General features: G+C 42.5%; 1 protein-coding gene across 1 annotated transcript; it reads left to right on the top strand.

Moving 5' to 3' along the window:
- Positions 1–6,208: 6,208 nt before the first annotated feature.
- LOC148891970 (homer protein homolog 3-like) lies at positions 6,209–14,797 on the top strand. Its single transcript, XM_089007908.1, has 5 exons — positions 6,209–6,352; positions 7,996–8,152; positions 9,489–9,596; positions 9,715–9,795; positions 13,806–14,797. The coding sequence occupies exons 1-5, from the start codon at positions 6,252–6,254 to the stop codon at positions 13,989–13,991; spliced, it is 633 nt and encodes a 210-aa protein (XP_088864034.1). The 5' UTR covers positions 6,209–6,251; the 3' UTR covers positions 13,992–14,797.
- The last annotated feature ends 9,422 nt before the right edge of the window (positions 14,798–24,219 follow it).

Raw genomic sequence — 24,219 nt, 5'->3', positions numbered from 1 at the left:
AAGTCAAACCTACTCCACCCCCTGCATGAACTCCTATGCCAGTGCTGGGAAGAAGGTGCCGTACCACAAGACATGCAAGATGCCAAAATTGTCAGCCTATACAAAAAAAAAGGGGATCTCCTAACTCAGCGTCATGGGCAAGGTACGCTCGGGTCCTCTTAGCTTGCCTTCAAAAGCTGGCAGAACGTGTCTACTCAGAATCACAGTGTGGCTTCCGAGCTGGTAGATCCACAATGGACATGGTCTTCTCACTCCGACAATTGCAAGAGAGGTGCAGAGAACAAAACCAGCCACTGTACATTGCGTTCATCGACCTCACCAAAGCCTTCGACCTCGTTAGCAGAGATGGACTCTTCAAGGCCCTCGCAAAGATTGGCTGTCCCCCCAACCTGCACAGCTTGATTGAATCATTCCATACTGACATGAAAGGGACTGTACAGTTCAATGGAAATCTCTTTGAGCCTTTTGACATCCACAGCGGCGTCAAGCAAGTCTGTGTGCTCGCTCCAACACTCTTCGGGATCTTCTTTGCTCTTGTTCTAAGGCATGCCTTTGGAACATCCCATGAGGGAATCTACCTCCGCACAAGATCAGATGACAAACCTTTCAATCTAGTTCGCCTGAAAGCCAAGTCGAAAGTTCGCGAGACCATCATCAGAGACATGCTGTTTGCTGATGACGCTGCAGTGGCAACCCACCAGCAGTCGGAGCTGCAATCATTGATGGACTGCTTTTCTCGAGCTTGCAAAGACTTTGGACTGACCATCAGCTTGGAAAAGACCAATGTGCTTGGGCAAGATACCCCATCAACACCAGTCATCAACATCGATGACTACGAACTTGAAGTCGTCCAACACTTCACCTACCTTGGGTCCACCATCACTGATAACCTCTCGCTTGACACAGAATTGGACAAGAGAATTGGAAAGGCTTCTACAACACCCGACTTACAAAACGAGTGTGGACAAATCATTATCTAACCATGAAGACCAAGATGGCCGTGTACAATGCCTACGTCCTCAGCACCCTGCTCTACGGCAGTGAAAAAGGCAGTGGAGAAACGTGCACGCAGAAAGAATTCCGCAGCCAACAAACCGGGGCCATCACCAGCAAACAGACCAACAGCATTACACATATGTGACCCCTGCGGCAGGAACTGCCACTCTCGCATTGGGCTTTTCAGCCTAGGGAGGCACTGTACAAGCAAAACAACATAGTACAGTCATCCATGGTCAGCCATGACCGATGGAGGCCGATGACGACGACTATTTGAATCATATTCATAACTGGATGAGTAGCAAGAAAGCATCTCCTTCGAATCTGTACTCTCTGAAGCCATTGTTTTGGTTCTGGAGCAAGGCAAGACGTCCTGGCGTGACGTCACGAACTAGGGCGGGACTTTCTGAAAATCGCCAATTTGCAGCTCATTTTGTTGCAGTTTTAGCACACATTAAGTCATTTTTATTGGTGTTTTGCATTTGACTAAAAATATCAGCCTGTGTGTTTTGGGTATTTTAGATGCTCTAAAACGTTTTTCTGATGTAAACGGTGTCAGTTGTCCTTTAAGGATTATTTTATAACAGCATCCAAAGCTATATGTCCACGCTTGCATGAATGCTACCTTCATACATATGTTGGTTAGCCATGTCAAGCTAGCTTCTGTGCTAACATACAGGTAGGGTGAGCTTTGTTTGGTTTTGAGATGCTGAATGACAGGTTTTGTGATGACATTTTACATTGTGTTTTATGTTCTTTTTTAAACTTCATGATGGATTTCACCTGCAGTTCTCACAGGTGAGTGGTTTGATTTTATTTTCAATCGACCAATTTACCGTCTGTCATTTAAAACAAACAAGAAATCAAATGTATGCACATGCACTCATTCGGCCAAATTATTGGGACACGGGGCCACGGAGTAAATGTCAGTTCTCGTACATGCCAGGAGAAGCTCGTTCCTGTGTTTTACATCAAGTCCCGTCATACAATTATTTGGAATTAAGATTAAAAGTTAACTGAAACGTAATGGCTTGAAACTTGATTGTGAATATATATATATATCCTATATATATATATATACCCAATTGGCTCTTGTCCTGGCCGGCATCGGTGGACACTCCCCCCTTCTGTGCCACTACGATATATATATATATATATATATATATATATATATATATATATATATATATATATATATATATATATATATATATATATATATATATAGTATGCGGCATACGGTGCGGCCAGGACAAGAGCCAAATGGGTGGGGTTCGGCGTTTGGGCGCCGAAACGACGCGACGAGGCGGGTCGGCCGTTGGCGCTCAGGATTGCCGCGACGAGAACGCTGCGTTAGGCCCACGGCCGGCGCCGCCTCTTTGCGACAGTGCATTCTGCTTCCGGGCAAGGTGGCGGGTCGGGGCCGCAGATGGCTGTGGGGTCGGGCCGCGCGTCGGATCGGGCTAAGGCCGGTGAGAGGGGAACTGGTAGAACAGCGGCGACCAAGACCCACGCCCGCCCCCGTTGCGTCCGAGTCAGACCGTTTGCAAGTCATTTCGCACCGAGTCTCTATTCAACATTTCAAATGGATTTTGACTTACGACCGTTTGGTCGGAACGGAACCCAGTCGTAAGTCGGATGTTACCTGTATTCAAAACATCGCATCAAAACACTAGTGTCTTTGGCCTTTTTTGCTCCGTTCTACAGCATATGTTCTAGATCAGTGTTTTTCAACCTTTTTTGAATCAGGGCACATTTTTTTTACATTGGAATTTTATTGCGGCACACCACGAACCATCTCGCAGGAAAGAGGCAATCAGTGACGTGTTGCCACACGGACGAATATTATATTACCCTCCCGGTCTTTTCAGCACGGACACAGGACAATGACATAATATTGGCAGATAATAATTAATGAATGTTTGTAAAATGTTAAATTTTAAAAAGGGGCATTGGATAGTTTCTCACGGCACACCTGGTGATCTCTCACGGCACACTAGTGTGCCGCGGCATAGTGGTTGATAATCACTCTTCTAGATGACCACCATTTAGCTCAGTGCATTTCTTGAGGCGCAGCACGAAGTTGTCCATGATGTTCTTACCGACTGAATTGGTAACGGCTCTCAACTCCTCCCTGTTGGCTTTCTTGAGTTCCGTGATGGTTCTGAGTTTCTATGCGTAGACTTAAGATAGCCCCAAAGAAAAGAATATGCGGGGCTTAGGGCCAGGCTATGGGGTGCTCAAAATCCGTCTTGAGACTGACCACTCGGCCTCCGAAGTTCTCTTTCAGCCAATCTTGGGACAGGCTTCAGGTGTGAGAACTCGCTCCATCTTGCTGCAACCAGAACTTTCTCATGAGCGATGGATAGATGGTCTGGAACTCATTCTTGAAGGTTTTGAGGAACTCCACATAGCGCTCCTTGGTGACTGTCACTGTTGCGCCAGATTCTTTGATGAAGATTGGTCCAATGATGCCTCTGGCCGAGATTGCAGCCCACACCGTGCACTCTCCTAAGTGCAGGGGCTTGGAGGCTACTTCATTGGGTCTGGAGGACCCCCCAGAAGACACCACCAGCACTCTCCTGCAATCTCACGGGACATACCGAGCGAATGACTTTGTTTACCACAGTGTTTCGAACTCTGCTGGAGAGACTCTCACACTCTTTCAATCAGCTCGGATGTTCACTTCTTGGGACGTCCCGAGTTGCTTGATGGTTCTCACTGGCAGTATTGAGCTTCTCCACAGTCCCATACTTTTCGAAGTGGTCCACCCAGTTCTGAATTCTGCTTTTGGATGAAGCCTTTACACACTCGAACTGACGCCTGAAACTGTTCTGGGTTTTCTTAAATGAGCCTGTCTTGTAATAAAATTTAACACAATGTATTCTTTGTCCCAGCTCCCACTGGGGTCTTGGTGTCCTCACGGTCGTTGATTCTGCCATGTCCTGTAAAATAAGGGCAATCGGTGAATAAATATAGGAGATATCACATAAAGTGTGCGGGGCCCCTATGTTTTGGGTCACCCTTGTATGCTGCGATGGTGAATGGTAATTTTCATGCACTTTGTATTTGCGTACGTCTGTGTAAGCTCTCAGTCGTACAGGAGTGGTCCATCGATGAAAAGGTTTCTTCACCCGTCATCTGTACTTCTTTGAAGGTGTCGGACGTTTCGCTTCTTATCCAAGAAATTTCGTCAACAAACTAAAGTCTTACTGGTAGTTTAGGCCCTATATATATATATATATATATATATATATATATATATATATATATATATATATATATATATATATATATATATATATATATATATATATATATATATATATATCCCTACTGTACCGACATGGCGGTGCCGGACTCGGCTATGATAGGTCCCTGCTCTCAGGTTGGGGGAGCAGAGGACTACTACCTGCAGGTGCTCCACTGATAGCCTGATTCCCCCACTTCGACCGATATCACCTCATCAGTATTACTAATCCTCAATTGCCTAAGCAGGCTATTGTATGAACAATCCAAATTGAACATCACCCCACCAAACCGGTTTAATGAAGGATTTAGTTCAAACCATCTATGTTCTTTTGCTAAGATGTTAACCTCATTGTCGTCAAATGAGTGGTTGCTAGCTTTTAGGTGCCAGTGACGTGCGGTGAGGTTCATGGCTGGTGAGGCACTGACGTCATCGATGACGTCACCGCTCGTCTCTACTTGAACGATAAATGTGAAAATTCAGCGATTTTGAAAAAAAATCCTAAAACGGTGAAGTTAAATGGACAAGAATTTTAAAGTATAAATCACTAAATACATCTAACTGTTTAATTAATTATTTCGTTTGATATTTCCATGACAGCTTTCCATGATGACAGGTGAGGCACTGCCTCACTTGCCTCCACTGACTGCACGTCACTGTTAGGTGCATATGTACTGCCGATTGAGGCCCACTAGTATTATCCCTGTGATGTTGATAAAGTCTTTTTTTGAGAATTTGTTTAGTCTCCCCAATGTACTGCTCTTTACAATTTTCATTCTTACAATGTATAGAATAAACTACATTACTGTGTCTTTCATTTGGCAGCCTATCTGTTGGATTTACTAATTTTTGTGTTTGTGTAAAAAGTGTTTATCGGTTTCAAATAAGTAGGAATTTTGTGTTGCCAAAGGACTCTGTAGTTTTTCAGAAACTCCTGCAATGTAAGGTACTGCTACTCCTCTCCTTTTTGTATCTTCAGAATTTTTGGTTTCATTCCCTATTCTTTCTTTCTGACATTTGTTAAATGACCACTGAGGGTACCCATAGTTTGTGAGTGCTCTCCTGATATGTTTTGACTCCTTTTCTCTACCTTCAACGCATGTTGGTACGAGTTTAGCCCTATGCTGGAGGGTTCTGATAACTCCTAGTTTGTGTTGTAAAGGGTGGTTAGAATCGAAAAGTAAGTATTGGTCAGTGTGCGTAGCCTTCCTAAAGACTTCTGTTTTTTGCGCTCTGTCCTCTTTTATAATTACTTTACAATCCAAAAAGGCTAGTTGGTTCTCTTGAATGTCCTCACGAGTAAATTTAATGTTGATGTCTACCGAGTTGAGGTGATCTGTGAAGGATTGAATTTCTTGTTTTTTAATTATGACAAAAGTACCGTCCACATATCTAAACCCGTGTCTGGGTTTTGTCCCCGGGAAAGATGTGAGGGTCTGTTTCTTCATCTCTTCCATGTACAGATTAGCTACTAGGGTGTAACTGGTGAGCCCATAGCACAACCAAGAATTTGTTTGTAAAATGTCTCCCTAAATTGAAAATACGTAGTATTAAGGCAGATTTCAAATGATTGGCAGATGTGGTCCGGTTTAAGTTTGGTTCTTTCATGCAGAGAAACGTCCACCAGCAGTCTCGTCCTCACCACTGAGACTGCTGCTGGGGTTGGGACAGATGTCAAGAGAGAAGTCACATCGTAAGATGTCAATGTTTCCTCACGTTCCAATATGAGGTCTTTGATCCTCTCTAGACTGTATTTGTAGTGTTTCTTTTTTTGGAAATCATGTTTAAACTTTACCACAGAGAGTGTTGCGGCCAGATACGATGTTCCTCATGTCATGGTTCGTGTTTGTTATTGATCTGCAAAAACTGGTATTAAAGGCAAAAAACGTTATAGTTCGTCAAAAAACAAACAAACAATAATTCAGGGTCAAGAAGCATGTGTGCAGAGTGTATTTACTGATTTCTTCCTCAGGACCTCTCCGATGAACTCCAGTGCCCCCCAGTCATGCGTATGAACGGGCCAGTGGACAAGTTTTTTCGCAGTCAAAGTGCAGACATCACGCTGTCCTCTGAGAAGGAGCGTATCAAGAAGATACTCTCGGATGGGTAACTGAAGTACTCAATGCTGCTGGAACGTCTGTATCAAAGGAAGAGAAGATTATTCTGTTTCTGAGCAGTTCATAAACTAATACCATTCATTAGCAATTAAAAATTATGAAAAGCATCTTATACAATTCAGGTGCAATTAAATATTATGAAAAGCACTCCCATCCCATCAATTGAAGCAGCCGACATGGAAGTTGGGTTTAAAGTAATATCAGATGATGTTTACTGTTCATAAATTTGTTTATGGTTATCCTGCTTGTTCTCTAGTACATTAACGAGACGTTTAATACTGTTTTACCATATTCCATTCAGTGAAGAAATGGAATGTCACTAAAAAAAACAATTACATTTGCATAAAAAAGGATTTAAAAAATAAATCAAATTCCCCCACTGCTGTACTGCATAACCAAGTTAATATCAGCTGTTATTTGAGCGGGTAGCTTGTAAGCCATGAGTGATTATTTTGCTTGTATGAGAAGGATTTCCTCAAGTCTCACAGTTCTCATGTCACATTTGAATTAGCTTGGAGTCGTGAGGTGCTTGCCCCGAAATATCGACATCAATCAATAAGCATCCTACTATATACAGTATATACAACCATTACAACCACTCACAATGCATACTTTTCTCTTAATAACATGGATGAAAAGGTTTTTTCAGCCGTCTTCTGTACTTCTTAGTAGGTGTCGGACGTTTCGCTTCTTATCCAAGATGCTTCTTCAGCGAACTAAAGTCTTACTGGTAGTATCGGCACTATATATATATATATATATATATATATATATATATATATATATATATATATATATATATATATATATATATATATATATATATATCGCATCTCGATACGATATAGGAACATGAGAAAATCGAGAAATACCAAGGGCTCAGAGAGGAGCTGAAGAGAGCCTGGAAGGTAAAAGTGACAGTCATGCCTGTGTGGTGGTCGGAGCACTCGGGGCAGTGACCCCCAAACTAGACGAGTGGTTTCAACAGATCCCGGGAACAACATCAGATATCTCGGTCCAGAAAAGTGCACTGCCAGGAACAGCACGGATACTGCGCAGAACCCTCAAGCTTCCTGGCCTCCGGTAGAGGACCCGAGCTAAAAAATGGGGGAAGACACCACCCATATATATATATATATATATATATATATATATATATATATATATATATATATATATATATATATATATATATATATATATATATATATATATTATAACATTCATTCATTCATCAATCTGTCTGTGTATATATATATACATATATATATATATATATATATATATATATATATATATATATATATATATATATATTATAACATTCATTCATTCATCAATCTGTCTGTGTATATATATATATATATATATATATATATATATATATATATATATATATATATATATATATATATGGCCAATACTACCAGTAAGACTTTAGTTTGCTGAAGAAGCATCTTCAGAAACGTCCGCCACCTTCTAAGAAGAACAGATGACGGCTGAAGAAACCTTTTCATCGATGGACCACTCCTGTACGACTGAGAGCTTACATAGACGTCCTAATAACATGGTTACCATCTCAGGGTGGCAAATCACACTCTGCCTCATAAGAAATGCATGTTTTCATAACAGGTCTATCTGCGAGCTGAACCTGGAAGCGGAGCTCTTCACGCTGCAAGAAAGCAACACTAAATTAGTGGCAGCGTTGCATGAGGCTAACGCAAACGTGGAGCAGTGGAGGAAACAGCTGGTTGCCTATCAAGAGGAAACAGAAAGGCTTAGAGAACAGGTGAGCAGAGCAGCAAATTCAGATCTTAAGGCACTTCTTACTGTACATGGTCCTGGTGAAAGACCACAGCATCTGGTCTTGTAATGCCAACCAATCCTGTTTCCTTGTAGGTAATCTTTCATCTCATGATATTGATTTTGTTTCTTGAGTTACAACAATACATTATGCACAAGCAAGGATATTTGTGGTTTTTGTGTCAAGATAAATCGGTGATTGTGAAAATTTCGAGACACTAGGCCACATATACATGCACACTTGAAGTGTTTTACGTGGTTATGTTTTTCTTTATTTTAATCAAATTATTTGAAGACCTATTCAAGATAAATTTGAAATTACAATGTAATCATAGTTTGTGCTTTACAATGTAGACTACAATATACAATCAAATACATGTTTATTTACCTCTTTCACAACCGCTGCAGGTTTAACAAAGCGCTTCACAGAACATTCATTCATTCATCAATCTGTCTGTGTAAGCTCTCAGTCATACAGGAGTGGTCCATCGATGAGAAGGTTTCTTCAGCCGTCATCTGTACAAAAGTGAAGGTTTCGGACGTTTCGCAGACTTTAGTTCGCTGACGAAGCCTCTTGGATAGGAGGCGAAACGTCCGAAACCTTCACTTTTGTACAGATGACGGCTGAAGAAACCTTCTCATCGATTCATCAATCTGCTTAATCCTCACATAAAACAACCACAATAAGATAGGTGGCGAGTATACTGCCTTTTTTGTTCACAATGAAAAATACAAATGTGATCCCTACAGTCTGTTGCTTTAAACTCTGCTTTGCGACATAACATTTTAACACATGGTTTAGTGTATTCACAGTGCTTGCAAGACCTTTAACATTCAATCACATTTTATGTTCCATCCCAATGAGTTCTCCCAGCATGTTCCACTCCACTCATCGATAACAGCTCCACTTTATCGATCGCGTAGTTTTTCATTTTCAGCACATGTTCTTCATTTGAGCCTACATTCCCATTTCAGTCAAGGGAGCCGCCACGATTTTCAGCTCATTTTGTTCCAATTCCTTTGGTGGCCGGCAGTGAAATGGCTCACGTCTCAATGGTGGCATGGGAAGAAGAGTTTGTAGGACAGTGATATGCTAATTTTGTTGGCCTACTTTGGACAAAAAAAGAGCTAGCTCGAGGGACTTGGCAGTAGCTCATTTCCTCTTATTTCCTCCTGCAATTTTTCGCAAGCACACTTGACTTTTAAACCAATAAAAGCAGAGGCAGGTTTGTTTTATCAACCTGTTCGCTGATATTCTCAGTAGACTCCTGTAAAACGATACAATTTATTTGTTCAGATTGAGTGTGTGCGCGTGCGTGCAGGTTGTTGACCTGGAGGCCCACAGTGGTCACGGCCCCAGTGACCTCCTGAAGGACGAGCTGACTCAGTCTTTGGAGGAGCTGGAGGCCCTGTTGAAGGCCAAAGATGAGGTCTGCATACTCTCACCTACATTTAAAAAATAAAAATAAAGAAATTGAATTGTTTTGTTCAATGAAAATGATAATCAAAAAAATAATAAAAACTATATTTCCTGTTGTTTCTTGGCAGGAAATTCACAATTTGCAGAGTAAGAAGTCAGACTATCATGAGGTGGAGCGTGACAGAGATCAGGCAATACACCGATTACGGGTAAAATTCTCTAATCCCCTATTATTTCGCAGTGGATAGGAAATAAACAAAGTTCCAAGTATGGTATTCTCCAAACTATAAAGTGCCCCAGATTATAAGGCACACCTTCAATGAATGCCATATTTTAAAACTTTTTTTCCATAAAACGCACTGGTTCATAAAGTGCATTGGTGAGCTTTTGAAAAAAAATGAAGCATTTTAGGTGCACATTATAGTGCGGAAAATACGGTAATGGAAAACCCCTCAAATATAGTTGGTGCTATTTTTAGTTTAACTTTTCAAGCACAAAATGGAGATCTCCACAATTGTTCCATCGGTGATATGCCCGGCATGTTTTCGCTATCTCCCTGCTTAAGCGCACCCGATTTAAATAATCTGCTCATCAGCAAGCTTTGAAGAAGCAAGATAACGACCCTGATCATGAATCAGGTGTGTGATAGCAGGAAGAAATGGAAGACAGGCAGGACATTGGCCCTTGAGGTCTGAGTTTGGACCTCCCAAAAACTATGAACCCAAAACACGCTGTCATTCTAAACTCCTCTCACGTGACGCAATATACTGTACAGTTAGATGAAAAGGTTTCTTCAGCTGTCATCTGTACTTCTTTGAAGGTGTCGGACGTTTCGCTGAAGAAGCATCTTGGATAAGAAGCGAAACGTCCGACACCTTCAAAGAAGTACAGATGATGGCTGAAGAAACCTTTTCATCGATGGACCACTCCTGTACGACTGAGAACTTACACAGATGTACAGTTAGAGTAATGGTCCCCTAACTATAGCCCTCCAAATTCTGAACCAACTTAACTTAAAACAGATTCTTTTCTTACAGTGTATTTTAGGTGTTCAATTACCGGACATGTTTCGCCGTGTACTTCCGCGTATACCTCCGCCTTCGAAAATAATATGTTTGAAGTTAGATATCAAGTAGTAGTAGACAGGATTAACTTAATACAACTATTACTCTGAACCGACCTTTTTGACCAATTGGAGAGAGTACTGTATTTTCCTTTATTTTTCATCTATGTGTACTGTACAGTGATACCTCAGTTTACGAACTTAATTGGTTCCCAGAAAGTGTGTGTCAGGTGAAAAGTCCGTCTGCCAAACATTTATTTCCCATAAGAAACCATTAAAATGAGAATAATCAGTTCCTAGGTCCCATAAAACAAAATTTTCTACTAAATAAGCCTTACAACTACACAAAAATACCTTATTTTATGTATCATAAATGTGCTATTGTAATTAAATAAATAAACTATACTATATAATAATGTAGTTTCATTTACCTTTGTGATGGTCGTGGATGTAGTTGCCTCTTGATGATATCTGAGTAAAGTTGCCGTGCTTTCTCGGCGATAATACCCTCACTCACACTGTCCCCTGCTAGCTTCTTTTCATGAATCAAAAATCAACAGATGTTTTTCAACCTCTTCTCTTGCCTGAGACTGTTGCTTAGACAACACAGAAACACCCTTAGCCACACATAGCAATTGTCAACTTAACATACTGGTACTGGGATGCTAAGTCGCAGAAACCCACACCTCGTTCGTGTTTTTTGATGATCTCCTTCTTCTGCTCGGCCGTAATTTTGTTGTGTCCTCTTCGGCTTAACACTTGCCTGTGGTGGGGTCTTTTTCTGTCCCATAATAGCAAAAGTACTCCATTCGATAACAAAGCACCTTTGCACTCAAAGAAAGGTGGTGATGAAAACTAGTCAGCCACCGTGGCGCGGTTCGGCCGTGTGGTTTGGTGTTCATCCGCCGAAAAGTAGTCCGCCAGCCACCGTGGCGCTGTGTGGTTTGGTTCGTCCGTCGAAAACTAGTCCGTATGCCAAGGTTATATTCTCGCGAATGTAATGTTTGCAAGGCGAAAAGTTGGTGACCTAAAGCGTTTGTAAGCTGAGCTATCACTTCTATTTGACCATAAAGTTTGGCTTTTGCAATAAAGTTTTCCTTAGTTCTGAACTATTTCCATGATTAACTATTAGCTAGGAAGTATTTGATAAACACATAATGTGACATTTGTTCCATCCTTCTGTGGTCTATGCCATTATCTGTAAACCCCAGAAAAAAATCCTGAATCCACACCTCTCAAAGGTAACGTCATGGCAAAAAGGTTTGGTCAGAGAAAAGATTATTCAGAATGCAGGGTACCTAAACCATCATAGAGAAACAATTATTATGTTTTTCTTTTTTAGTAAAATGAAAGGAAAGGCTGTCTGTCTAATCTGAGGTGGTGATAATCAAACAATACAATCTGTGGCAACACTGAATCTTCTCACATGATGGCCAAAAGCGAGCAGACAAACTGTCAATTTGAAAAAAAAAGAACATTAGCTCCACAAAATACATTTGTACATCAACCTTAGCTGAACCAGCCATCTGTTTGGGCTAGCTTCTGTGTTGGTCAGCTGAGAGCATGCAACAGTAAAGTTTTTGCTCATGGAAAGTATATCAAGAAATGCATGAATGCTGTTGCACAGGAAATGTGTCCCGAGAAGAAAGATATCTTTAATACTGCGAGTCTATTAGCACGTGCAATCACCATCAGAAGACGAAAGAATGTGAATTATTTTCATTATCACTGGATAAAATCACAGACGTGGAGAACACTGCACAACTTTTTACTTAGTGTTAGCACAAACTTGTGTGAAGTCTCAAAGGTACAACGATGCAGGAGGATATTTTTGGCAAAGTGCAGCAAACTATTGAAGAGTTCAACGTGGACTGGTCAAAGCTGATCAGCAACACAACAGAAGGTGGTCCGCTTATGGCGGGCACCTGTCAGGGGTCTAATAGGACACATGAACTGGGAGATGGCAGAACAAGGGTTTCAAATTTCCCAGCAAGCACTATGCTTCAAAGTATGGGATTCTGTCATGAAGGCCATGTCATGTATAAACTTCATCAGAGTTAACAATTATTTACATCATAAAGGGTGTCATTTAATTCCTGGCTTTCTCTATCGAGAGGGTTATTTAATAATTATTTGTTTCATTAAGAGTGGTATTATTTATTCACTTTTGTTCTGTGAAAAATGCAGAGGTTTATGATTTTGTGTGTGTCACAATTTGCAAGGTGGTGGTGGACCCAAAAAAAGCAGGCAGGGGGAGTAGCATGGTATACGTATATGCCAAATTGTATGAAATAAAGTCAGCAGGAAAAATATCTCAAACAACAAAGTCATCAGAATGGAAAGGTCCAAAGTTGTAAAACAAAACCATGAGGAAAACATGACAAGGTGAAACAAACCTGACAGGGTGAAACAAGCAATGACCCGACACTGAATGGTCGTGCAGGCGGTCCTTTTAACTGCCACTGATTAAAACGACCATTACATGTGCAGCTGCAGGCGGGGCCCGACAGTGCCACCCGTTGGTCGCAAAGCGTAACGTGACAGTGTGGGTTTCTGGAAAACAATATATTTTCATGTTTCGTACTTTTTCAGTCTCACATTGTCTGTTACAAACTGACCCTACAGAGTTTTGTGGCCACCACAGCAAAGTGTTGGGTACTACTGATTTAGAGGATTTGATTTAAAAAACAAACAAGCAAACGACAAACACTAAGTTATCATGTGCATGTGGCAAAGTCTCCCCTAACTTCCACTCACAAACCAGGATACATTTAGCTCCTCCCCAACATACAAAGTGGTTTTTTTTTCGGGTGAGATATGTGACTCCAACCATATTTCTTTGACAACTATTCCTATTCATAATTTATTTCACTTCCTCTGGATTAAAATAAATAGCTAAATACAAACACGAATAATTCAATTGCATCCAACAGCGCTTGGCAGTAATGTAAACGTGTTGGCGTTTTTCCTCCGCCACGTTCACCTTCATTCACCCTAAATGACGACAAGCACCGTAAAAGACTGTGGACTTTATACAACTTGTGCATTGGTTTCATTAGGTGGGAGTACAGGTTGACCTCATGTAGTGGTCTGTGAGTTTATGTATTCTGCGTTGCAACAACAAATCCTTGTAACATGATTATTTCTCTTCAATAGGAAGTGGAAATGCGCAATTCCGAGCTGGAACGTCAGATCCAGAACACGGAACAGAACTTAAGCCACTCTCTGGAGGATCGAGATCGCATGGACACTGAGCTCCAGAGGGCCATCGAAACTCTCGACATCAAGATCTTTGATCTCAATGACCTCCGACAAAGCTTAGTTAAACTTGTGGACAAGTAAAAAAAAATGCAGACATTCTAAATATTTTTTTTAATTCCAAGATTGAGCACAGTTGTGTCTCAAGTGCAAGAACCATCTTGTCTGCAGCGGTCCCTGTTCACATGTCAGCCTAAACTGTATTTATTACTCGTCAGATAATGTCACAAAAAATGTTGCTTACCAGGGAAACAATGCAATAATCTCAACATAACTGTTTATGAGTGCAGAGTGCAAGATGTTCTAGTGCTTATTGTTTTTCATTTAAGATGAATTGGATAATATATTGCATATTGTGACTAATACAAGGCCTAATCAGCAACCCTGTATACAAAACAAGCACACATTCATACTGCATTAACAGCAATTATACAGGTTATACATATAAAACAAATTTTAACAAGTGTATGTAGCTGTCCATATATTAAGTAGCAGCAGTAGGACAATAGTTGGAGATCATTCTGATTTTAAGGAGCTTGGTCATCTGCACTATTTCTCTCATTTGGATTAATTCAGTACATATTAAAAGACGGTATTCAATATAGGGGGAATATATGGTATCTGTCATACTGTAGTGCAGCCATCATTTACCGACTGGACTATATATATGCAAATAATAATAAACTTACAATACTTCTGACACTGCAACATCATGGACTTTTTCTGTGATGCATTTAAGGACATTCAGGACACTACAAGTCTTTCTTTTTGTAACCTTCATCTGTGGACAAAGTGATATAACCCTGATCAACAGTGACTAATGATTTGTTCACAAACCACATGGACCACATATTTCATTGTTTTGAATTCATCCATCCATCCATCCATCCATCCATCCATCCATTTTCAATTTCTCACCTGGCGTCATTTTGCAGGGGCAGCAGTTTTAGCAGGGAAACTCAGTCTTCCCTCTCCAGTTACCTCCTCCAACTGCTGTTGGAATTCTGAGGCATTCCCAGGCCAGCTGGGTGATAGTCTTCTTAGTCAAATGAAACTTAAATAACGAAGCGTGGAAAGTAAAACCTGTAACGGAAGTGACAACAAACCAATGTAATGAATGTCAAGAAAATAAAGCACAGCCATCTGCTGGTCAACTATGGGATAGCAGTCATAAACAAATCTATCAGTTGCATTCTAGCCACATAACATACGTTGCCAAAGGGGGAAAGGGTGTCGGCCGTAGATGTGCTCCACCAAGCACAGGGTGGAAGAGGGACACGTCCTTTGGGCTATATATTTTTTTAAATCACCTCTGCGTAAGTATTCAGAACCTTTGCCATGAATCTCAAAAATGTGCTCTGGTTCATCCTGTTTCCATTGATCCACATCAAGTTGATTCTTCATCTTAATGGGAGTCCACCTGTGGTAAATTCCGTTGATTGGACTTGATTCAGAAAGACACAGATAAGCTCCCACGGTCAACATTGCATGTAGGAACACAAGCCAAGCATGTAATCAAAAGAATTATCTGTCGACCTCAGAAACACGATTGTTTCAATGCACGAATCTGGCAAGGGGTACTGATTTTTTTCTGCTACTTGGAAGGTCCCAGTGAGCACTGTGGCCTGCATAATCGTGAAAATGGAAAAAAAGTTTTGTACTACCAGGATTCTCCCAAAAGATGGCCGCCCGCATAAACTGAGCAATCAGGGCAGAAGTGCCAGAGTCAGAGAGGTGCCCAAGAACCTGATGGTCACTCTGTCAGAGCTCCAGTGTTCCTCTATGGAGAGAGGAGAAACTTCCAAAAGGACAATCATCTGTGCAGCAATCCACCAATTAGGCCTGTATGGAAGAATGGCCAGGCGGAAGCCACTTCTTACCTGAAGGACTCTCAGACGATGGGAAACAAAATTCTCGGGTCTGATGAGACAATGATTGGACTTTTTGGCAAAAATGCCAGGTGTTGTGTTTGGAGGAGAACCGGCATTGTCCCTACAGTGAAGCATGGTGTTGGCCGCATCATCCTGTAGGGGTTTTCAGCAGCAGGAACTGGGAGACGAGTCAGGTTTGAGGGAAAGGTGAATGCAGCAATGTACAGAGACACCTGTTCCAGAACGCTTTTGACCTCAGACTAGGATGGCGTTTTATTTTTCAACTGGACAACTATCCAAAACACACAGGCAAGATATCAAAGGAGTGGCTTCAGAACAACCATGTCAATGTTCTTGAGTGGTCCAGCCAGAGCCCAGACGTTAATACCATTGAACATCTCTGGAGATATCTGAAAATGGCTGTGTACAAACGCTCACCATCCAACCCGATGGGGCTTGAGGGATGCTGTAAAGAGGAATGGGGGAAAACTGCCCAAAAAAATGGGTTTGCCGAGGAGATAGACAGTGAAACTGGATTTTTTAATGATTCTTACAAAATGCTGTTTTCAGGTTTTAAGTTTGTGGAGTGCCTGGGTGTACCAGGGAGCTGAGCGAGTGAAGGAGACAGATTTGGTTTTGATAGGGGTGAGTTGATTGAGACAGATGGAGTGATGTTGCAGTAGTTAGTGAAAACACTGGGGTTATGGGACAGTAGATTGGGGAATATGGACATGTGGATGAGGATGGAGGTAGAAAAGTCAGTTCGCGAGACGGATTTGAGGTTTCTGAATGATATGCTGCACTTATTCTTGGAAAAGCGGTTCTGGAGCTGCAGCTCCAGAGTGATAGCCAGGAGGTGGCAGCTGTTAAGATAACATAACATAAAATATTTATTGGACTCACAATGGAGAAATTGACAATTCACAGCAGCAAAGTTATGAAAGGAAGAGGAAAAGAAAAAGAAGTACAAGAACAAAATATAGGAGCTGCTGTAAAGGCTCTCGCGATGCCATCTTGCAGTCAAAATAATATGACATTACACAAAGACACAGACAGTCATTCAATTTTAAACACTTTTCTGCACCCTTGTTGTATGAAGCAGTTATAAATGAAAGCGGAGAGGATCAAAGTCTCCTTTTCACCAGTGGATCAGGGACATCATACTGAAAATGTGCACATGTCTGCTTTTAAAAGCAAACACGAAGTTAAAGCATCCATTGACGGAAAGAAATTATCTCACATCACCTGCCCCACGTAATCTGCTTCAATTCCAATCTGTGACTCCAAATTCCATTTATGCATCGGTGCCCTTCCTGATGCACCTTACTTCTTATCGTCAGCTCCTCAAGCCATGTATCCATCCAGCCGCAGGGCGTCCAACACCACCGATCTCTCTGCTGAACAAAGCGGGGCTGTGTAAAATGCTTCCCATTAAGGTTGGTGCGAGAGTTGTTCTATGGTGAGACTAAGTCCAGAGTGTGGCCATGAGTGTGGGTGGGGAAGTTAACATATTAAGTGAAGTTAAGGCAGTCCAAAAGGTCAAGAAATTCTAAGGCATGTTTGTAGTAGAATTTCTTGACCTTTTGGACTGCCTTACCTGACAATTTTCTCCAGCCGCTCCAGCCTGCCTGGACACGCTTCTTCTTCACCTCTTTTCCACACTCTCCATTGCTCTGGACAGTTGACCCCAAGTACTTAAAATCCTCCACCTTCTTTATCTCTTCTCCCTGTAGCATCACTCTTGCACTTGGATCCCTCTCATTCACACACATATATTCCGTCTTGCTGCGACTGATCTTCATTCCTCTCCTTTCCAGGGCATATCTCCACATCTCTAGTTTCTCCGCCACCTGTTCCCTGTTCTCGCTACAGATCACAATGTCATCTGCAAACATCATGGTCCAAGGAGATTCTTGTCTAACATCGTCTGGTCAACTTGCACAAATTACGTTATTAATATGCTTATTTCTTGTTGAACAGATTGTAGTAATGTCAATTGTTGTTTTTGGATTGGATTTGCCTTTATTAGTCTCGCAGTGGAGAAATTTACATTTCACAGCAGCAAAGTTATGAAAGGAATGAAAGTCGAAAAACAAAATACATGAGCTGCTGGAAAGGCAGCCACTCTTGCGGCACTGTCTTGAAGTCAAAAGAACAAAAACAAAAACTAAATAACAAATAACATGGCAACACAAAAACACAGAGAGTCATTCATTCTAAAGCACTTTCTGTACCCTCTTTGTTACACAAAGCAGTTCCACATGAAAGAGGAGAGGATCAAAGCGTCTCTTCACCAGTGGATCAGGGACATCATGGTTGAATGTGCATGTCGATTACAAACTAAATGTTGAAAGCAAACACGCAGCTGTAGCATCCATTGTCTCACATCTCCTGTCCCACATAAATCCACTTTAATTCCAAGCCGCGACAGTTCCACATATGCATCGGCGCTCCTTCTTATCGCAGGCTCCTCAAGCCATGTATCCATCCAGCTGCAGATTGTCCAACAGAACCGACCTTCCGCTGAACAAAGCGGGGCTGTCTGTTTTAAATGTCTTTTAGTTTTTACGGTTTTCCACAATAAACATTTTGGACAGCAGTACGATGCGTCATCCTTGACTGGGGTCGATACATTGTGGGTCCTGCAGGCAATTTGGAGCCAGGTGTGGAGACTCAGAATGTGGCTGAAAATACCCATGCCACGGTGCGGATAGAGTGGGACATTCACGAAAATTGATTTCCCAGTTGAATTGAGGAACTGAAGAAGTTTGTTTCCATGACTTTTGGTCATTTCTGACTGCCAGTGAAGTGCTTCGACACAAGCAACATGTACATAATTCTATGTACAGATGGTTGGAGTGGATAAAGCAGGCTGGGGGGGTTCGCGAGGATGATGGGGACAGTGGCTCCAGGGAAACAGTGTGTTGTTGCATCGAAGAACCGCCGGGTTTAGGAAGAAAAAAAAGGGGGGGGAAAGTGAGCAGGCAAGGGTGTGTGAAGGTAGAGTGGATCTTGGAGTAGGTTTAGTGAGTAGTGGTTGTCGTGTTCAGATTCATCAGCAGGTGGCGGGTTGTGCTTTCCAGCTCGTGACACACCTGCTGCCAATCTCCCCATTATTCACCGGGGTATTTAAGGTGTGTCATTCTGTCATTTGTTTGCCGGTGAATTAGTCGACTTGCAACTGCTCGTGCCCCAGGTTTGGTATTTCACATTGTTGTCCTTGTCATAGTTGTTCATGTAGCTCTAGGTCCGATGTGCATATGATTCCTATTCTGGTTATTCATCATTTTGTGCATTTGTGAATCGGGTATGTCTAATTTCGTTTTGGATTGGATTTAACTTAATTAGTCTCGCAGTGGAGCAATTTACATTTTACAGCAGCAAAGTTATGAAAGGAAGATGACAAAAACTACTTCTTTCTTTCCTTTAAAAAAACAATATGACAACACACTGCAATAGATGGACCAATTTGTAGACCCTTGTTTGTCTTTTTCTTCTCATCTTTGTGCTAGTGCTTTTAGTTTTCGTGTAGTTTGTATTTCCTGGTCCTTATTTGATCAGTGCTTTAAATTGATTTTTGTCTGTGCGGATTCACGTACCAGATTAAATGTTATTGTTCGGTCTGCCTGTCTCCGTCTGCTGTTTTGGGATCCAGCTACTTACTTTGTCTCCAAACGAAGCAAGATTTCTCTTCTTGAACTGCAGGGGGTGGTTGGGATATGTGCCTTTCCCACTGCGTTGTACCGGGGACCTGGATACAGGATTGTCGTGGGTGGAGCTGGCTGGTCACCCAGTCGTGTCCAGGTATTATCTGGATCGGCGAGTGGCAACGAGACTGTAGGAGTGGGATGACATGAGATAACTTTTATTTGTCTTATATCAGGACCACTCCCGGATTTGGCGGCACCAGCTGTATCAATGAAAGCTAGAGACTCTGGTTTTCCAGGACTAAAGATTATTGTGTCCATCTGCAGCTCAGCATTGCAGCTATGGTATAGTGTGGAGATTATCTGCTTCAGCTCAGAAATCTTCTCAGCAAGGCAAGTGCAGCTCCTGCAGCCACACAGAGGCAAGAGGAGGCATGCATAGAGTGTGGCGTCGGTCGACTGGTGGTTTGGTTAGTAGCAAGTACTGTACTTTGGCTAGCAGCGGGTCATTTGGCTTGCAGCAGGTCATTTGGCGAGCAGCGGGTCATTTGGTTTCCACCGCTCAGCCTCATTTGCTGGTTCTGTCACGGTTTGCAAGGTGGTGATGGCGGGTGCGGATCCCAAAAAGCAGGCAGGAGGGAGCAGCAGGTTGTTTGACAAATTGTATTAAAATAAAGTCAGCAGGAACAAAATGTAAAACATCAAAATGATCTGAATGGAAAAAATACAAAGTAGCAAAAGAAGACCAAAAGTAAAAGCCCGCCAAGGTTAAACAAACACGTACACAATGCATGCAGCAACCAAGCAGCAAACAAACAGTGAATTGGCACCGGATGGTCGTGCCGGGTGTCCTTTTAAGTGTCATTGATTATAACGACCAACACCTGCGAGGCTGCAGGCAGGGCTGACGTCGCTACCCGCTGGTCGCCAATCTGATCGGGACGACCAGCACCTGTGAGGTGTAGGCGGGGGCGACAGCGCCCCCCGTTGGTCGTCAACCAGATCATGACAGTACCCCCCCCTTCAAGGGGCTGCTTCCAGAAGTCCCAACAGTCTCCCAAAAAGGTCCACTCGCCAGGGAACGGTCAGTGGAGAGGGCAACCGCTGCCTCTCCAGCACACGACGGGCGGCGGCCTGATGGGAACGGGACTCGGCCTGGGGTGGACGAAGACGCGGCACGGATCGTCGTGGGCGTGAGTGCGATCCCTCTCGCACGTTCACGCGACGGCGCATGGCTCTGCGTGGACGTCGAACTGCCAGGCGAAGAATGGCACCCCGTACGGCCGTATGGGACCAGGTCTCGGCCGGACGCCGACGTGGGCGTGAACTGCCCGGCTCCGGTGGAACGAGACCAGTCCAGAGCCGCTCCAGGATCCAGCGGTGAGTGGGGTCTCGGACTGACGTTGACGCGGACGTTGCACGGCTCGTCGTGGATGAGACTCAATTCGTCATGCACGACGGCAGCGTGGCTGGACGTGGGCGTGCAATGCCAGTCACCCAGGGTCACCCTGGACGGCCACCTGGAAGGAGGTCTCGGCCGGACGTTTACGTGGACGTCGCGGCTCGTCGAGTGACGCGATTCAAACGCGACGAGGCTTGCGCTAACGTGGACGTAGCATTGCCAGGCACAGGGTGGAAATGAGACGGGTCCGATGTACCTGCGGGATCCGATAGTGGGCCGATTCATTCTGTCGCGATTTTGCGAGGTGGTGATGGCGGGTTCGGATCCCAAAAAGCAGCAGGAGGGAGCAGGAGGTTGTTTGACAAATTGTATTAAAATAAAGTCAGCAGGAACAAAATGTAAAACATCAAAATGATCTGAATGGAAAAAATACAAAGTAGCAAAAGACCAAAAGTAAAAGCCCGCCAAGGTTAAACAAACACGTACACGATGCATGCTGCAACCAAGCAGCAAACAAACAATGAATCGGCAACGGATGGTCGTGCCGGGTGTTCTTTTAAATGTCAATGATTAAACGACCAACACCTGCGAGGCTGCATGCAGGGCTGACGTCGCTACCCGCTGGTCGCCAATCTGATCGGGACGACCAGCACCTGTGAGGTGTAGGCGGGGGCGACAGCGCCCCCCGTTGGTCGCCAACCAGATCATGACAGGTTCATGTACTTGCTGTTAAAATGTTTTTTTTCCTCTATGAAATTAAGATTAAACTACCATAATCCTTTGTAATGTGGTTAAAAATAAACAACAAAAATATCATTTTATTTCAAATGTCAGAACATTTCTAAGTAACTTAAAACCTTTGAAAGGCAGCACATGTCTTGTATTGCTGATGGGTATGCTATTGTCAAACCTTTTGTTTACAACTCTCTCAAATAATTAATCAGCCCATCCACTGTGTTTGTGACTCAGATAAATTGGCTCACACCTTATTCAATACAACAGAAAGACAATTCAACAAGTAAAACACAAACCGGCAAATAAGACCTTTACTGTATTGCCACCAAGCTGGAGTTCCGAGCACGTTCTTCAGACAGCCGTAAGCCTGACAAACAAAGAATACTTACTAAATGTCTATTTTTTGTTGACCACACCATTAGATACAAAAGATTCAGGGGGACATAATATGAAAAATGATCTGGTCAATGTCTTGTACAAAAATAGCTTTGTGTCTTGAGCACGGACCATGTGTTAAGTGGGGGACGGGGGTTTGAAGTAAAATGGATCAAAGAAAGCATTCATCCCAGGCATGTATCCTATATCCATCCATTTTCCGGAGCGCTTATTCCTCATTAGGGTCGCGGGGGGTGCTGGAGCCTATCTCGGCTACCTTCGGGCACGAGGCGGGGGACATCCTGAATTGGTTGCCAGCCAATCGCAGAATTGAGACAATACAAAAAGTAAATAACAGTTCTTCTTCCTAAAATAAATAAGTTGCATTTTATGCCTTTTATAGAGTAGTGATCATAACATCATCTAAATTGCCACTTGTACTGAAAATGCTACTTATTCTGACAAATAATATTGCCAGTGTAGTCGTTCATTATGTGAAATTCTTCATTTATTACAATATCATTGTTTTTTTGCCCAATCTCATGGGCTGTTGCTATTGAATTTTAGAGAATAGGGTGCGAAGACCAGCGCCAGTTTTGGGGATCATCCACATGGCAGTGAACTTTCAATAACGCACTAAATGAGAAAAAGCTGAGTTGCATGTGCCTTTACTGCCATCCATTGCATCGGGATACGCACTACAACAAACGGTGCTGAAAAAGCAACTCAAAAATCACTGCTCAGGCGTGAGAATCCAGGGTGGGGAGGGGGAAGGGGTTCCAAAACAACAAGGGGTTACCTGTGACAGCACATCGGTCTATGCCAGGGGTGGCCAGCCCGTGACTCGCAAGCCGGATGCGGCTCTTTGGCTGGTTCAATGCAGCACACAACCAAACAAATTGGTGATGGCGCTTCCATTCAAACAACGGTGCTTAACCCTCATATTGTGTCAAGGGGCCAATTTTACATGTTTCAATTTCTGTCTTTACTAAAGCATTGGATATCCTTTCCTTTTCCTTTCTTCAAAACAGTTCTAGAGTTAGGATAGTCTCTCTTTTCAAGTATAATAACAACAATAATAATAAAAAATAATAATAATAATAATACATTACATTATAAGCGCCTTTCAAAGCTCTCAAGACACTTTACAGTCACAGACAAGCATAGATGCTATAATAAATAAAATACAATCACAAAATAGAACACAATAAATAAAATAGAATTATAAATAGAAACAAGAGAAAGAGCTACACAGAAAATGCTATTTTAAATACGTGGCTTTTGAGATGTTTATAACATCTCAGAAACAGTTGTTGCTGATGACACCTATTTGACTGTTTTATGTGGATTTTTATATATGGGTAAAAATGATCTACTTTTTCAACATATCAGGGTTGTTAAGAAAGTTATATTGTATCCTCATTTTGTGAAATGCTGTAATATTGAGCGGATCTGGCAACCCAGCCAAAACGCGACATCACGTGGTTTGACAGCAATCAAAGCCAGTATGTGTGTGTGTGTGTGTGTGTGTGTGTGTGTGTGTGTGTGTGTGTGTGTGTGTGTGTGTGTGTGTGTGTGTGTGTGTGTGAGTGACTTCTTGTACGACGGTGAGAGTAGCGGCTGCTCTCTGTGCTCCGGCAAATAAACATCCTACTTGTACGACCTAAACAAGAAGGACCATCTCGAGTCTTTATTCTCCCAAATGCATCGCAAACACGCTGCAGATCTCAACAAGTGTTAATGCACACAATGAAACACATCAGCCTATCAGCAAACCCGGACAGCCAACCAGATGATTGGATCACTGCTCATGCACAGACATCGGCTCAATGGTCATACTAAAATAGTCAGTCTGTGCAAGCTCTCAGTCGGACAGGAGTGCTCCATCGATGAAAAGGTTTCTTCAGCCGTCATCTGTACTTCTTTGAAGGTGTCGGACGTTTCGCTTCTTATCCAATGGTAGTTTTGCCCATATACAGTAAAGTCTCGTTATATCGATATCGGATATATCGGATATATCGATTCCAAACATTCCACTACGTTCCGACGAGTCAGCTGCCGTCACTCTCGCTCGGAACGTGACAGCTACGGATGACTCGGCTACAGGATGTTCTTTTCTCTTAAAAGATCTATCCAATGACACTTGCTCTCACGCCTACAGTCACATCACTAGATTTCACAGCCTCCTTATTCTTTAATATCGTACTGATCGTAGATTTCGCCATGCTGCATTCCCTTGCCAGATCAGACACTCACACACCTCCTTCATATTATGCGATTAT

The sequence above is a fragment of the Hippocampus bargibanti genome, linkage group LG11 (assembly GCF_051943395.1).
Source record: "Hippocampus bargibanti isolate YZ-2025 linkage group LG11, ASM5194339v1, whole genome shotgun sequence".
Classification (NCBI taxonomy): Eukaryota; Metazoa; Chordata; class Actinopteri; order Syngnathiformes; family Syngnathidae; genus Hippocampus; species Hippocampus bargibanti.
Note: the sequence above shows the minus strand (reverse complement) of the source record. Positions and strands in the feature narration are given on the sequence as shown.

Bases quoted from the DNA above. Each gene is read 5' to 3' on its own strand.
- LOC148891970 (XM_089007908.1), top strand. From the start codon at position 6,252: ATGCGTATGAACGGGCCAGTGGACAAGTTTTTTCGCAGTCAAAGTGCA. The intron at 6,353-7,995 runs GTAACTGAAGTA...TTTTCATAACAG, and splicing joins AAGAAGATACTCTCGGATGG to GTCTATCTGCGAGCTGAACC. The intron at 8,153-9,488 runs GTGAGCAGAGCA...GCGTGCGTGCAG, and splicing joins CAGAAAGGCTTAGAGAACAG to GTTGTTGACCTGGAGGCCCA.